Source organism: Gobio gobio (genome assembly GCF_949357685.1).
Source record: "Gobio gobio genome assembly, chromosome: 9".
Lineage (NCBI taxonomy): Eukaryota > Metazoa > Chordata > Actinopteri > Cypriniformes > Gobionidae > Gobio > Gobio gobio.
The window spans coordinates 15,470,314-15,487,209 of record NC_137115.1 but is presented as its reverse complement, the minus strand read 5'-3'; the positions used below and the strand labels follow the sequence as shown (position 1 = coordinate 15,487,209).

At 40.5% G+C, this 16,896-nt stretch overlaps 1 protein-coding gene across 2 annotated transcripts in view; it reads right to left on the bottom strand.

The window, feature by feature from the left end:
* Positions 1–449: 449 nt before the first annotated feature.
* Positions 450–16,896, bottom strand: part of mapk6 (mitogen-activated protein kinase 6) — a 29,878-nt gene continuing 13,431 nt past the window's right edge. For both annotated transcript variants that reach the window (XM_079824805.1, XM_079824804.1), the window contains exons 2-6: positions 15,480–16,661; positions 4,166–4,310; positions 3,303–3,467; positions 2,834–3,035; positions 450–2,579 (exon numbers count right to left, since the gene is read on the bottom strand). In XM_079824805.1, coding sequence (XP_079680931.1) covers positions 1,460–2,579; positions 2,834–3,035; positions 3,303–3,467; positions 4,166–4,310; positions 15,480–16,034 — 2,187 coding nt within the window. In that variant the 5' untranslated portion in view covers positions 16,035–16,661 and the 3' untranslated portion in view covers positions 450–1,459. The remainder of the gene's footprint in view (positions 2,580–2,833; positions 3,036–3,302; positions 3,468–4,165; positions 4,311–15,479; positions 16,662–16,896) is intronic.

The window sequence follows — 16,896 nt, the reverse complement described above, 5'->3', positions numbered from 1 at the left end:
CAAGATGACAGTAATACACTTGCTGGCCATTTTATTGATGTTATTTTACAGTGGAACCAATGATAACAGAATCGAAACCAGCACTTAAAAAGGCAAATTAAAAAAAAAAAAAACAAAGAAAAAAAAAAGTGTTCTACATGCTATATCTGAACCTAATTCAATCATGCTAGCTTGGAAAAAAATGACTTTAATAAAACATACAATTAAAATAAAATTAATGACACAATATACTTCACCATTAACTTCATTTTAAATGTACCTTCCATTGGTTTTCTTCCATGCACAATTTCTAACAATATGTATATATATATTTATATATATATATATTTATAAAAAAACAAAGAAAACAAAATTAAGACTTTTAGGCGCATAAAATGCCGTAAAGCAGTATTCCACTCGTACAAAGCACCTACAAGTTAAAAAAAATCCTTATGGTGAATCCTTATGAAAACAAACGCTGGAACTTGGGAGAGCGTCATGAATTTCTGTACAACTCAAACGGATGAACGATCATCCACGGCTAAACAAACACAGAGCGCCAAAACAGACCAGAATGGAAGTCCAATGCCTCACATTGAAAAATTACAACGTTCTTAAAATAAATATCTCACATCTGCTAAAAATAAATAAATGATCTTAACACTTCACTATGGCAAATGCAAAATGAAAAATAGAAATTGCTGTGCACTACATTGTTGAGGGCAAGTGTTTTTTTAAAGCACTACAGTTGGGAGACAGAGCCTTCTGCTGTTACCTTGAGGTAGATAACGCCTTTACGAACTTAGTTAACACATCGCAAGCCTACGGTTAACGCTTGCTGTGCTGGCATCACGTTTGAGGAAGTTTACAGTATCAACAAAATGACAAAAGGCTTCGCTTTCAAATGGAAAAGAGGTGGAAAAAGTACGTCAAATAAATACATTAGCCTTAGTTAAAAAAACAACAACAACAGGAAGAGAAAGGTCAAGACGCACTGCTTATGTCTGTCCTATTGGCTGTCAGTCAGAAGGTCACATTATGATGTCAGTGGCAGCATCTCCCACACGGTTAGTGCATTATTCCGCCCCTTTTTTCTCTCCATTCCTTTGCTTGCAATGAATAAACCATCTATTTCCCTACTTAACAGTCGTTCCTCTGTCTTTCCCTAACCTGTTTTTGAATCTACAGTACACTGTGTGCAAATGTCATGCCGTTAGTTTCTTTTTATATATATATTATCAGAGTTGGAACTGAAAATTCTAGGGGGGAAAAAACATGTTTCTTGTGTAGGAGCACAGTCCAGCACTTTGGATGAACTTACGAACTAAATTCATTAACATTTAATCGACAAATTAAAAAAAAAAAAGAAAAAAAAGTTTCCTTAAAAAGTAACCATATGTAAAAAGATAAATGATTCAAGTACAGAAATACATAACTCTATAAAAAATAAGCTGGACTCTGCTTGAACGGGGCGGGGGTTTTAATTTAAATGCTTGAAAATGCTGCTGTAGGTTTTATGGGCGATTTGTGGGGAGCGTTTAACAGCAGAGGGCGTCAGCGTGGCCTGGATGGACTTCAGGGGAATGTCAGCCGCTCCTTCGAACCCCGGAATGGCCAGAGACTCCAGCTGCATGTTAAAGACTATCTCGCCGCCACAGGATATGAAGTCACCCTCCGGAGCGGACACCTCGGCGGGCTCGGGGATCTCGGACTCCGCCTCCTCGCGCTTGCTGAAGAGGCGGTCGAGGTAACTGCTCTGGCAGCTGCTGTTCTCCTTCTGGAGCTGCTCGTCTTTGCGGACGTCCCAGCAAGCCTCGTCGATCAGGCAGCTCTCTGCAACATCGGTGTCCGTGAAACTTTCCCAAGGACAGGGCGCCCGGACACCGAGCTGTGCCAGGTTGACTAGGCACTTCTCCTCTTTTTCCTGACTGATGGACTTGGACATGGAGCCGCAAGGAGCACGAGTGTCCAGTTGGGAAACTGAGGTGTTCAACTCGTTTAGGAGGTCAACGTCACCGGATTCCGGCTGGAGGCTCAGTTTGATGGTGCTGGCGATAAACGAGTCAAAGTCGAAGCCCTGGCTGTGGTTCTGGTGTTTTTCTTGTTCGCGATCCTTGTCTGCCACGCTGTGGTTCTGAGACCCTTCCTGAAGGGCGATCTGGGCCTTGACCAGTCCGTTCTTCTCACACTTGCTCTTGCCCTTTTTGTCGAGCTTCTCTTTGCTCTGTTGTTCTTTCCAGTTAGAGAGGTCGATGATGAGTTTGGGCTCGTAGTAGTGGTTGACCTCACTGTCCCTCCAGATCAGATTATCCAGGTAGGACGGGGACACGGCTTTGTAGTTGCAAGTGTAGCTGCACTCCTGGTCGCAATACTTGTTCTCATGGTGATCTTCCTGTTGCCACGAGTGCTCTGGGGGGAGGTCGAATGATGGATCCTCTAGGAACTTTTCACACTCTCCATCCATGTATTTCCGTGGGTCGATCTGGACCTCCTCCTCGTCTGTGACGTCTGACATAGCTCGAGGATCACGCTGCACATCTTCTGCTTCATGGGTGCTGTGCAGGTGCCAGTCTTGATCAGAGAATTGACTTTCATGGTATCTACAGAGGGAAAAACAAAATGTTGATTTATCTTGGTTCTCTGATTTGAAATGTTTTAATTTACCCATTCAATTATGTAGGAGCTGTACCGAAATACTGCTTACAAAGAAAATAGCAGCCCAGAGGCATTGGCAAGATGGCGGCCAAGAGAACTGACTTTTCTTAAATGAGCTTTGCTCTTACTCTGCTTTTACCGAAAGTCAAGTCTCACAGAATGATGAGCCGATGCTTTTCTCCATTAGGTGTGAGCTTACCTGTCCCAGTTGTAGATGTGACTATGGCTCTCATCCATGAGCAAGATGTCATCCACCTCATCCTCGATGTGGAAGGGGTGCGAGGACACTGGTTCGTCTAGTGGGAATGAGTAATCGCTCATGTATGGGTGAGCAAGAGCCTCTTCTGCAGTGAGCCGGTCCATGGGGTTAAAGGTCAAGATCTTCTCCAGGAAATCCAAGGCTGCAGTGAACAAATGAACAATACTTCATCAGATTTAGGCTGCTATTTAGGTTTCTTTTACCAACACAATATGGCTTAGCATCAAGAGTAGCAGAACTGAGATAACTTTCTAAAATCATAGAGAATATTATGGATTGCTGCAAAACTGGGTCATGGGAAGGGAGGGTGCAAGAGAAAGCGGTATTCGAGTTTCCAGGAATTCAAGGGTCCAGAAATTGGAATTTCTATGAATTGCATGCATTCTGCAAATATGCTTGTGCAACTTACCCTCAGGGCTGACACCAGGCAGTAACTTGGCAAGCGGCGTGTGTGGTTCTGACATGTCGTTCCTGATAAAGACGGGTATTACACTTTGAAGCTCCAGTCTATCCTCCTCATGGACTACCGGAATGGATTCCAGAATCAGCTGCATCTGTTCTAGCTCGTGAGCTCCTGCGCACACACAAATGTTTGATTCAGAAAAACTGCGTCAAAGCAAATGCACTGCCAATATTTGTCACAAAAGACGTTTGTATACTCAAACTGGTCTAGTTTAGTGTGCATGTTTGTCAAGACTGACTGCTTCAACCTCAGGGTTCCCACACCATTTGACCAATGAATTTCCATGACTTTTCCAGTTGTTAAGAATTATTGGATACAGACATGTAAAAATAAATTTATAGAGACTGAGCTCACAAAGAAGTTTATAGGCCATTAAATATATTGGGGCTGAGAGTAACTTAAAACATTTATATTCAATTGAGGCATTTCCATGACCTTTTACAATGTTATTAATTTCACTAACTTTGGGGCCTGGAAATAACAATTTTAAAATTGCCAGATATTTCCTTTGCCTGCATCCAAAATTAAATACACCAAAACCAACAGTTCTGCCCTAGTTTCAAAGTAGGAGTTCACAGAAAGAGCTTCTCTTCTCTTTAATACTACACAAGAAAAAAATCCATGTCCTAGTTTATTATAATACACTAACACCACAGGAAATGACCTTCAACTACCTGGTCATTGTGGGTGCGCAAGGTAATAGTGTCATATAGATATGTCTTCTAAGATACATAGATAGATATACACAACTAGTAATTATACATTCTCTCTCTCTCACACACACACACACACACACACACACACACTACCTGCAAAGAGTGTTTTTCCAGTCAGCATCTCCGCAAAGATGCACCCAGCGGCCCACATGTCAATGGCTTTGGTGTAGTTATTTGGGGAAAGGAGCAGACGGGGAGAACGATACCATTTAGTGACCAGTCCCTCAGACAGATGACCCTATAGAAGAGAGAGAACCAATGTCACAATGTTAAGACAAAAATCCTCCAAAGTCTTTCAGAAACTGTAACTTACACATGTATTTATGAAATAACCCCTAATGCATGAGCAGTTAATTAATGTTCCTCATGTCTCATCTTGTTCATTGACCAAGGTCATGCATCATATGGCATGTATAAAACACTCGGGACAGCTGTACTAGACGTGTCCTGAGTAAAGCAGGGTCAGCACAAAGCCCAGTTTCACATCTACCCTTTACATAAAAAGGCTCAACTATATGAACATTTAATATTCAGTCAACAGTTTCTAGCTATGCTACAGTCACGCCCATTGTTATTTTCCAAAACATTTTAGTGCATTTCATAATTCAAGTATGCATTATTGGTCGCTATAGTGTATACTAGCATAAATTGTCGTATTTGGCCAGATTTGTTTTCCTTTCAGGTCAGCTAACATTATGACAGGATCACAAACACACACTCAACATGCATCTAACTACTTGAATAACACGTCAGGTTTAAATGGCACAGAGATTTGAGGGTAACTACGGCCCCTCTTGAGTAATACTATTGGTTTGTTATCGCAGCAGTAACCCAAGAATGTACTGTTATGCGCAACAGGACCATGGCTTTGCCAAACCAACCAGTGTATGCTTCTGGCCCATAGATCTAAAAGGACACACAAAGATAATGACTCAAGGAGGACACAAATGGACAGACAGACCGATCAAGACAGATAAGCACAGCAGCCAATCTTGACAAAGAGCCAGGATAATCAGTCTCATGCCCGACAATGGCAGTCAGACAGACCAGTCATTGACATTAGCCTGCACCTCTGGGTCACTGTTCATTACAGCTGCACGATTCTGGATAAATTGAGATTCACGTTTTTTTGTGGTTTCAAATAGAGATCTCAATTCTGAACAGACAACTAAACAAAATAAAGTGTAATTTACTAGAGGTTCGGACAAAACGTTAATTGCTGCATTTAAAATGTGTAATTTGAATGGATCATTTATAAAAATAAAAATTGAATGAACAAGTCAACTACTCACTTATAGATACATCACTGGATGAATCTGCGTTTCTGAATGAATATCTTGAAATTAATTTAAATGACGTGGCTTGCATGATTTCATAATCCCCGCATTTTCGTTGCAAAAAAGTCACATATATCTTAGCAGAAAGTTGAAAAATGTTGCGTTTGCTTCACAAAAGAGCAGCCATTTCCCCCTATTGCCATGGGAACATTATGAAGTGACGTAATTACGCGACGTGAACATCATCGAAAAGCAACTTTACAGTTGTAAGATTGCACTTTTTTGTTACCAGTGGGTTAAATCATGTTTCAAAAACCTTACAGTTGTAAGTATATTAGTAGTAGTATGTAAATTTACGTTACAGTAAGATTGCACTTTGTGCATTGGAAGCACTAATTTGAACAGAAGATGTCCGTGTTGTATAGCTACCTCTGTATTAAAATATTTTATTTATTCATTTTTACAGAAGTTGTAGCATATTCCTTTTGTAAAGCTAAAGAACTTGTTTGACCCAATGTTTTGTAAGTTTGAGCCATGTGTTTATTAAGGTCTGAAATAAAACATGATGAGAACTTAAATATTCCCAGCACTTTCTGTGATGTAGTATGCTTGCTTATCATAGGAAGTGACTCTTTACATTAAGGTAGTAGCCTAGTGAGAACAGGGTGTTGTGGGAATCACTCTTCATCAAACCGCAGTTTTTGAAAGTTCCCGCAATTTTATAGACTAAAAAATTGCATAAATATCCCGCATATTCCATCGCATTTAAGAAAACGTGACACAAAATCAAGGATTTTTGCCCGCTACATTCACAAAAAAAAATAAATAAATAAAAATTTCTGGAAGGACTTAAATATGACCTATAAACTTTAATTCCAGAACTTGTGATAATCTGAATATTTGTAACATGGAAATAACAATACTGTGTGGTTGAAAAGACAGTTTGTAACGCCGTTTCATACCCACATAGCATAACTGCTCAGCGGAAGCACTAATGCGGATTTGGATGTTCCGCTGTGATGTGTCAAAGGCTTAATAGACATGGCCGAATCATTGTCATTTTGGACTAAGACGTTGGGGGTGTTTGAATCAAGATCATGATTTTTTTTTTAACAATTAATTGTGCAGCTCCACTGTTATAGTATCAAACGCCCAAATCATTGTGTCCAGCAAGTGGCCCAAAACAAGAAAAGTCTAATGATTCTTGAGGTCATATTACTCAACAGTTGGGTTGAGGGCTATTTCAAAGGTAAGCGCTATTTCGGTCTCCATAGTCATGTTCTTTTGCAGGGTCTCGGTCAAGCTGTTAAAACCAGATTACAGCAGACCGTATGTTCACAATTGGCCATTGAAAAACCTTCTCTAGACCAACAAATACCATCAGAGCCTGACAGACTATCATTTTACATCACAACCAGACCTCTGTGACCTTTCAGTCCCTCTTAAAACAGCACGGATGCTTGGAAGAACACCAACATAAAAGGATTAGCTACTAAACAATCGTCATAGTCATAGTTTCTGCGTCAAAGGTCTTGCGCAGGGTTACATAATGCAACGAGAGCAGATTACCTGGAAGAAGATTACCAACATTCAGATCACATTCTACTCAAAGACTGTGAAAGAAAGATCCTGCTAAAGGATTACACTTAAAACTCTCCTGCTTAAGAGACCAGACTGATGCTCAATCGAAGGACAAAACCCATCGCCTGTAATGGCAAAGTTACGTTTTAGCTGTGCTTCCAAGAAAGTGGTTCCTTGCTGGGCAGGTCAAAGAAGCCAATCCACAAGCTTGTAGATATACATGACTCCAGAGTGCAACCTAATGCTGCTTTTTTCTTGCTGGTGTGACTAAATTGTTAGAGGTCGCACTGGTGCGATCACCACAGCGCCCAAATGATAAGAGCTGCCATTTGCATTATATATGAGAAACATCAAATGGCAAATTGAACAAAAGCGGAACGGAATAGCGCTGCTTGTCTGAGCTGTGCGGACCGTTTATCAGCTCAGAGCAATAATAGACAGCGCAGGGCAAGCTCATACACAGGGCCAATCTCGATCACGCGACACCATTACAACACATCGCTGGGAGATCCAGTGAGAAAGCATTTCGATTTCACCACAGAATGAATAACATTACTACTGCGAGATCTAGTGGGAAGCGTTCAGTGCAGGATGCTCTGTTATAAATCAAATATCAGATCAAACAGCGCTGACGTGGAAATGTTTCAAAGTGAAGCGTGAGAGTGTGACTCTGACCAATAATTTGGACAGCACATTAATCGTTTATAAAAACAGAAATCTTATTTATAAATGATAATGATTCACCGGTGACAAAGTCACACTGGAACATTTAAATCTGCATCGTCTCTGCCATCTTTTCAACTACACAGTATCATTACTTCTGTTACAAATATTCATATTACAGATGTACTGGGATAAAAGTTTATAGTTCAGATATTAACACATATCTATGGAGGAACAAGAGAGCAAGCAAAAAAAAAAAAAAAAAATTGGCGCTTCAAATAACGATCGTATTTTATTTTTACACCACCAGGTGGCGACAAGTGACAATGTATTTGTAATTTTAAAAAGCTGATTCATTCAGTAATGAAAGAGTGAAGTGTTGATGAGCGAGTCATTGAATCATTCATTCAAACAGCTTATAAAAAAAATTAATTCAGATTAATTCAACATTTTAGACTGCAGCAGTTAACAAGTTAAATAAGTTAATAACAAGTTAACTTCTAGGTAATAGCATGTTATTTGTTTAGTTGTCTGTTCAGAATCATGGGAGAATTGTGATCTCGGGTTTGAAAAAAAAAAAAAAATGCTTTTCAAATTAATCCAGATTTGTGCAACTCTCTCACTATCCCTCTCATGTACATACATACATACACCTTTAGTAAAGTTAAAGTATTATTTTTAATAAATATTCAATTTATTTTGATGATAATGATGATGATGATAATAAAGCACAAATTATGTTTATGATGCATTACACACACAATAGTTTAATAGAACAAGCATGTGCAATTCCAAGAGAGATGCCAAGCACAAAAACAAAAATATTCAAAATTAGGTTCAGACAATTCTGTCTGCAGTTCTTATTGACATTCCCCCCAAAAAACTTCTTGTGCTTCTTGACTAGAGCAGAGTCTCATAGGGTCGATGCAATTTCAAATGCCTGCGTAAATACTTCTTGAGAAAGTCAAACCAAGTCAGCCATGACACATTTTAGGCAACTCATTTGAATGTTAAATAAAACCACCCTCGCTGGTGGCGTGAGGTGGCAGATGACTCATGCAAACCGGGAGATAGGCTAGGCTCCAAACCAAACAGCAGGAGGTTTAAATGTCAGACAAATTGACAGACTCCAATCACACAAGCATTACTATTGCTCAAAATTAGGGGACTTCAGGGGACTGTTTGCAATATGGACATGCATCACGGTTAAATGCACTGCACCCCCCCCCCCCAGGTTGTGGGAAAAGGGTCTCATTTTTATCCCTTATTTAAAATAAAAAAACCCACCTTGCTTTGATCTTTCATACGAGAAAGCACTGTGTAGATTTTTTCTTTTTTAAATCTTCAATTTCAGTTCTAAGATCATCGGAGGCCACAAAAATAAAAGTAGGTCAAATTCAAAGTCTGGTGAAGGAGTGGAGTTTCAGGAGCTCCCCTCTAAAAATGAGTCATGTCAGAAAGCGCTGAGAGGAGTGGAAAAACACTCCAGGCCCAATTTATGCCTCTAAAAGTCCCGTGTGTACAAGAAACTTTTTCTTAACACCACATTTAACATATGCACGTGCATGATGAACAGAGAGGAGCCCCTCTAGAGCAAAAAGGAGGAAGGGGGGGGGGGGGGGGGTGTTGCAGCCTTTGGTAACCTGACAAACTCGAAAACCTCAAACGGCAGGGGAACAGCCTTTGGTAACCTGATAAAAACTCTAAAACCTCAAACGGCTTCGGAGAAGGGGCAGAACAAGTCTGAACCCAATGACACAAGCACACATCAAAAGCAGGGCTTGGAGGAAGACCAGAATGCAGAGCCCTCAGCCAAAAAAAAGACAAAGAGAAGAGAGAAGGGAAGTAGGGGGGTTGATCCGCTGTGCACGTGAATTCCAAAAATTCCTCAGACTGGGTCGAATTTCTAGAGCAGAGCATAGAAAGACCATCTAAAAACAAACAGCTGTCATTTAATAACGGACCCTTCTTTACAATACTTAAAGTGCTCACGTTCTACACTTAATTTTTCTTCTCTGAGGTCTACTTAATTTTAATTGTGTTTTTTCATCTTTTACATGATGATGATCGGCATTAGTCTTTTTCTGTTTGGCCGATACGTGTCGGAAGCGGACTTTTAAAAATCCACAATATCATTTGTCACTAGTCTGGCACAAAGCTCATGTTAACAAAGAACTATCAAAAGAGTGAAGAAAATATATCCCAATAGAGGGGTGCAGGGATGACATGACTTTGTAGGCCAAAACAAGGAAGCGAGTAAGCATTTTATCATTTCCGGTTCCCACGTCCCAAAGTCAATGGGGTTTTGGTTAAATGGCTGAAATAAGGTCTGTGGTGAACACAAGCTCAAGACACTTTCACGGTTTAATCAATGACATAAAATACATCAGTATTTAAACTGTTGCACGTCTTGAAAAAGGCGGTTGCTAACAAGTGGCTAAATGGGACTACAGAGGCAGTTGAGGAGATATAAACGTCATAACGCCGAAGAGGTAACTTCATTATGCTCCTAATTGTGCTATAAACTAGTCCAACTCAAACGTTCTGGGAAGATGTTTTGAGGATAAAACTGAAAGAGTTGTCGGACGTTTAGTGATGGTGGCGCTAAAGTTGTGGGACGTTGTGTAGTTTGTTTATAGCCTACCTTTAGCCTTTTACTTCTGGCGACTGCAATTAGACTTCAAAATGCATAAAAGTTGTGCTCATCTGTGAAAATTATCTTGATGGACAAAACATGCAAGTATCATGTCTTAATCCAAAAGACTATGGGAAAATCCTATTGTTTTTTAAATCGAGGGAACCAGTGTGCTAACTGCCGGTTGGGCTAAAAAGTGACGTCATACCCGCACCACTCTATTAACAGATTGTTTGCCTCTGATGCAGCGAATAATCCACCAAACACACATAACATTACTTTCTTCCATACACAAAGCACATTCTGAATGTGGAAGGGTTCAAGTCAGAGCTTCCAGTCAGTTATAAACCATTACTTATCCAGGTCTGAGAAACCTTGTTCAAACATTTCTTAATAACACTTTCACCAGCTCTGACTAGTACTGCCATGCTTCAAACAATGTTTTTTTTTTAGCCAGAGAGCTTTGCTTACGTTTAGCACTTAAACAGCCTGTTTGAATTATAGCTTGCAGCTAGATCTTATTTAGCTCTTCAAAACGGACCCCATTTGCATGGACAGAAGCTCTGTCCTACTGGATGCTGGCCATTTTAAAGACTGATTTGACTGGATTGCCTTTTGAAACAATACAATACTTTCGTTGGATGTAGAGAAAAACTTAATTCACTAAAAATGTTCCCCTATGCTAGAGCTGCACGATTCTGGATAAATTGAGAAATCACAAATTCTTGTTTAAAATCAAGATCACAATTCTCCCATGATTCTGAAAAGACAAATAAAACAATAACACAAATTGTTACTTGCTAAAATAAAAATAAAGTTAACTTGAAATTAAAAATGCTGTTTTAATGAATGATTCAACGACTCAAACACTTCACTTGATTACTGGATGAATCAGCGTTTTTGAACAAATCTCTTGAAGGAATGCTTCAATGACAATATAATTGATATATATACACTTGTTTGATGCAAATGTATATGTTTGAAGCATTGTATATCTTCGTTTGAAGCGTTAAGTTACTTTCAAAAGGTGATTTACTCCATTTTTATTGCTACCGTAGACAGTGCAAATCCAAACTATAAACCAGTACTTCTGATCACAACACAGCAATAATGATAATGTGTGGTTGAAAAGACTTTGTAAAGCCGTTTCATACATAAGCCAACTGCTGTATCTGGGTCAGCGGCTGCACGAACACAGATTTGAATGTTCCACTGTGATCGTACTTGTCAAAGGTTTAATAGACATAACCGAATCCTTGTCATTTAGGAATAACTGTGTGGGTGTCCGAATCGAGATCACAGCTTTTTAACGATTAATCATGCAGCTCTACCCTTGTCCCAAACATCCCGTCACATTTGACGTCAAAGACAATTTGTCATGTGTAACAATCAACAAAAAGAGTAAAATAAGCCTTGAGGTGCTTTGAGTAGCTTAGACATTCTTCACAACATATCTTATGTTCAATCGAAAGGAAGTTATTTTAAAGTCAAGTTTAGAACAACATATGAGTGAATTAAATTCTCATTTGTGTGTGAACTAGACTTTAATCTCGTAAGGAAGTAAAGAGTTAGGGAATTCAATGGAAAAGCAGTCGCACTGGCAGCAAAAAAAAACAACCATGTATACACCGGACGTGAACGGCTTGAAGCAGCATGACAAGACAATAGAACACATTATAATCAGTGATACTGTCTACACTGGATGTGGTGCACCGTGACATATCACCGACAGTAAACTGATGCCAAATTCTATTTCTGACGTAAGCCAAGCACTTGCGCTACATCTGACAATGACAAATGAATTTGGAGTGGTTGCTTTGTCACGCCCAGTGTAGACTCAGTCTGTTGTGCACATCGCGTCTCAACAACGCTCAAGTCCAGTGTAGACACAGTGTAAAGCCTTGTTTATACTCGACGCGTCCGCACGACGGTGCGCGCGGCAAAAATTACATCATCGCGGAGTGGGCGGTAGTGCGCGAGACCCCATTTTGTGTGGCGGTGTGCAGCGCATTTTTTATTTATTTTTTTACTTTTCGCGCGGCTCTGCATTCGAAGATGCACGAGTTCTAGGCGAATCTAGCCGAGCATGATGTCTCATCATACCGACACTAGGCTTGCTACGATAGTCGGTGTTGCCGGTGTCCAGACTCAACACCGGTTACATCACTTGCCCACCGTGGCACCGCCCACCGTCTTTTTGATTTTTTATAGTAATAAAATAATTTAGTTCAGTTAGAGAACAGACAATACAAATAAAAACTGAACATATCTGCTTAAAGCAGGATCCGACGGTGAGTCTCGGCAGCGGCAGGAGTCATTCATCATATTTAAGAGTGAGGAGCTGACTGAGATGATCGCGGAAGATTTGGTTTCAAAGCGAAACGTAAAAGCGCCTATTTAAGGGAGTTTGTCACTTGTTTTGTTGTTGTGTTTTTCATTAAAAATAATAGGCTAATGAACCCACAATTCAAGCAACCCGCAGCCGAATTGGCGCTAATTAAAAAACGAAAGTAAAATGTGCACGGCCACACAGAGCGCGCATTGTTTACTTTCGCCTGGCTCCGCAGTGCGAGCCTCCGCGCTACGCTGACTGCGCGCATTTATTTTTGCCACGCGCACCCTCGCGCTCGTGCAGGCACGTCGAGTATAAACAGGGCTTTACGGACGAACGGTTATTCATTCATGGTGTGCATCTCAATCATAGACTGATCAATGCTTGATCAGTGCCCTGACTACTGAACTAGGGAACTGATTGAGACGCGCCCATGGCCTCACAGAGCGCGCATTTACAGACGAGCTGTCATTCACAGTGTGTGCGCACTGGCGCGTTTTCAGTTCAGAGCGGTCGCGTGTGCATGTTACTTTCGGTTAGATAGAATTAGTGATTTTAAAAGCCTCCGCCGGTGATACCGGTATTACCAGTGTTGTCACACATCAATTAACCGGTGGGGAAATTTCCTCACCGTCACATCCCTAACCGACACCCAGTTTGCATGTACAAATTAGTTGCTTATATTTACAAAATGAGCCTACAAAAGCATAAATAAGCCCTTTTATTGAAAATAAAAGATCCATGTTTGATAAAAAAAAAGGTTCAGGAAACTAAATGAAAATGTTTAGTGAAATTAGGAAATATTTAAGAGATCGTTAATTTAGTTGTATACATACATTGTGTTCTCATGTCAAGTAATAATAATCACGGTTTACTGAGTTTTACACAATTCTTTTGTGTGGTTTTTGGTCAAGTGTATGTAAATAAATATCGTCACCGGTGTATATTCTTCTACTTCTCACCGCTGTTTCCTGATGGTTTATAGAACAATTACTCCGAGTCGCCCTCTGTCGCTTCAAAGAATAGTTCAACGGCGAGCGCATCAAGTATAAACGCCTCGTCCATTTGGGGAGGAGCGCGCGCAATCAGCGGAAGCTCGCACTGCGGAGCCAGGCAAAAGTATAAACAAGGCTCGAGGCTTGCTTTCCACAAACCTCCATAAACCACCACTGAAGTGCTGACTGCAGGAAAGGGTTGTTTCGCAAAGGCATCACACACACAAACACACTTGTCTTTCTCCATCTGTCAATGCACAAAACTGCTTAAACAGGTCAGCAAAAGTGAGCACACAGCAGTTTGACAATACCCAGTGCAGCAAAGAGAGAGAGAAAGGATGAGAGAAAGAAGAGAGAAAGACAAAAGGATGAATGGATAGAAACAAAAGAAGTGTGAAAAAGTTTGCTTCAACATCTCTTCCGGCCTCTTCTACAAAGACAAGACATTTTACTGAGAATCAGTAAGCATGTTTACATAAAGTGAACAGTCAAATTAATATGACAATTACTCAGACTGTGTATGCGTTATGTAAATGTTTTTACATGCGCCTCTTTTAATCGGAATTGTCATTTCAAAACCATCGTTAAAGCGGTGTGTGTCTGAAAAGTATTTATAGGCAGTTGTGAAAAGTTCAGCTATCAAAGTTAACCATTTTTGGAGTGGAAAGGAAACAAATTCCTTTCAAAATTACAATATAAGGGACATAAATCAGATGGGTGAAACCCTAAAAAAAAGACTTATGACCTACACTCTAAAAGTCATTGTGCTCATGTGAATGAAAATGAATGAGCAACTGTACAAAAAAATTAACTCGAATGACTAGAAAACAGTGGGAAAAGAACATGCACGTGTTTGTTTTTTATAATTAACTTATTAAATGTACATGTTACAAAAACATGTTTTGTTTACGGTTTGTACATCTGCAGTCCTAGGTTCAGTTTCTCTTTTTGAACGATGAAAATAGACTATTAATACCAGCTGATATAGACATATTTACTTACACGCAGGTGCAGAACGCACGCGCGAGTTGACAGTTGCCTTTAGTCTTTTTGGTGTGTTCAAGCGCAGCTTTTTTGGTCAAGAGGCGACAACACAGTCAGCTTTCGTCACCTCTAGTTCTTTGATGTCGGCTTGGTTTGTTGCAGACTTTATTTAGGATTAAGTTCCGCTTTTTTCTATGCATGTAAACATGGTCAATGAATCTGATTCCTCAAACTTTAAAGTTCAAGTTGTCCAAGCCAGTAGAGCAGCTGAATCAGTAATTACAGGACCAGAGCCTGATATCGTCTCTCAATTGTCTTGTTCCCTGTAGAACAAACCCAGACCAGAGTATATGTGGGGGAGTGACAGCAGCTATTCATAGACCTGAAGCAGGAACAGCTCTTGTTCTGAATGTCCCTGGAGGAGGCGTCTGAGTACATGCAAGATAGGAGATCTGGCTGGCATACGGATCATGTGGGCTCATGGAGGAGAAATGATTACAAATTTGAGACACGTGTATGCTTGGATCCAGCCACAACCCCTAACATCAGTGAAATTACCCCTCTACAACCTAATTGCAACACACACACACACACACTGGACATTCAACTCTGATTCCACAAAGGAACAGCTGTATCGTTCTTTCATAATATTTCAGTACTGTTCCTGTCTGCTTCCTGTCAATACACAAAAGACACAAACAACCGGATATGAGGAAACTGTACTGGTAGTTTCCATATGGGAAAGCGTGTCAGAGAAACAGGAAGTTAGGTGTCATTTCAAGGACTGCGCACTACTATTTACTTCCTGTGAAGCAACCAATTAGTGAATGGAATGAAGGCTCATTCATAGCTCAAGATGCCATCTGGATGGTTGTCAATGAGATGGAACAGACTTCAAACACTGAAATAGATAAATATGAGAAGAAAAATAAATAAATACCTTATGGGAATAGTGGGGGTCCATGATACGGGCGAGTCCAAAGTCCCCAATTTTCAGTACCAAGTCCTCGGTGTTGACGAAGAGGTTGGCGGGCTTCAGGTCACGGTGAAGCACATTTGCCGAGTGGATGTATTTGAGTCCTCTCAGCAATTGGTACATGAACAGCCGTGCATGTTCCTCGGACAACAAGCCCTGTTCCAGTACTTTACAGAGGTCGGTTTCCATGTACTCCTGTACGATGTACACGGAGTTGACTTCTGTCAGAGAGGTCACGTCCTCCGTAAGCCTTCGACCACTGGGCCCCAGGGTTTCGAACACCTTCACGATGTTGTCATGATCGAGTCTGCGGATGATCTTGATTTCACGTAGTGCATGTTTGACGCTCTGAGGGTCGGTCAAGACGATCTTTTTCACAGCGACCCTCTTGTCACAATCGGTGTCGACAGCGGAAAAGACCAGTCCGTTGCCCCCGTAGCCCAGCGGCTTCAGGTCCATGTAGCGAGGGCCCAGGTCGAAGCCATGAATGTTCATAAGGCTTTCAAATTTCTCTGCCATTTTGCGATCTAGAAGAGCAGCTCTGCAGATGTTATAGCAGGAAGGATTTATGATTTTTCTGATACGGCGCCGATCTTGAGTTGCGACTACTAGAGCTAGATGAGAAAGACAAACCTAAAAACACAGGGCGAGCACTCAAGCCTAAAAAGACTTGAGTGTTTTCCCCCGACCGACTGTTATAGTGTATTCTGAGAGATGCTGGAAACGGATTTTGGATATGTTGCCAAGGTATGTTGTCATTATTCACAACACTTTTTAGCAGCTTTTTACGTAGTTCTTGGGAGAATTTTCTTTATTTCAATGTTTAATAGGGCAAAATGGAATGAATTTGGAGGCCAATGAAATATCTTTGAAAGCAACTGAAATAATTAATGTCACTAATCTATTAAATCATCGTCACAGTGCAGAAATTTTCAGTGTATGACTGGCCCTGAGCAGCAGCATTATTAGCGGTCCAAGTAAATGGTGATGAATCTTTTTTTTTTTTTTTTTCTGTTTTAAAGCACCTGATGTGTGGAAACCGAAAGGGTTGATGATCTCAGTGAGATGATTCCTTCTCAATGATCAGGCGGCTCCAGCTCACCGCAGTCGCAATCAAAACTATCCTCCATTTTACACTGGGATACCCTGCAAAACAGAGCAAAAAACAGCCAATTAGCAATGCACCGCATGTCAGAAGACCAAAGCACTTTGCAAATATGCTTTCCCTTTTCTATGGAGGAGACGCTGGAAATTGAACGAATTTGATCCATATGAACATATGGATTTACAACTTTCTGAATGAAATCACTCCGGTAAAATTAAAGCACTCTTTGCAATGTTTCCTGTTTGTGTGATTGTTCATGCACCCCATCTCTGACGT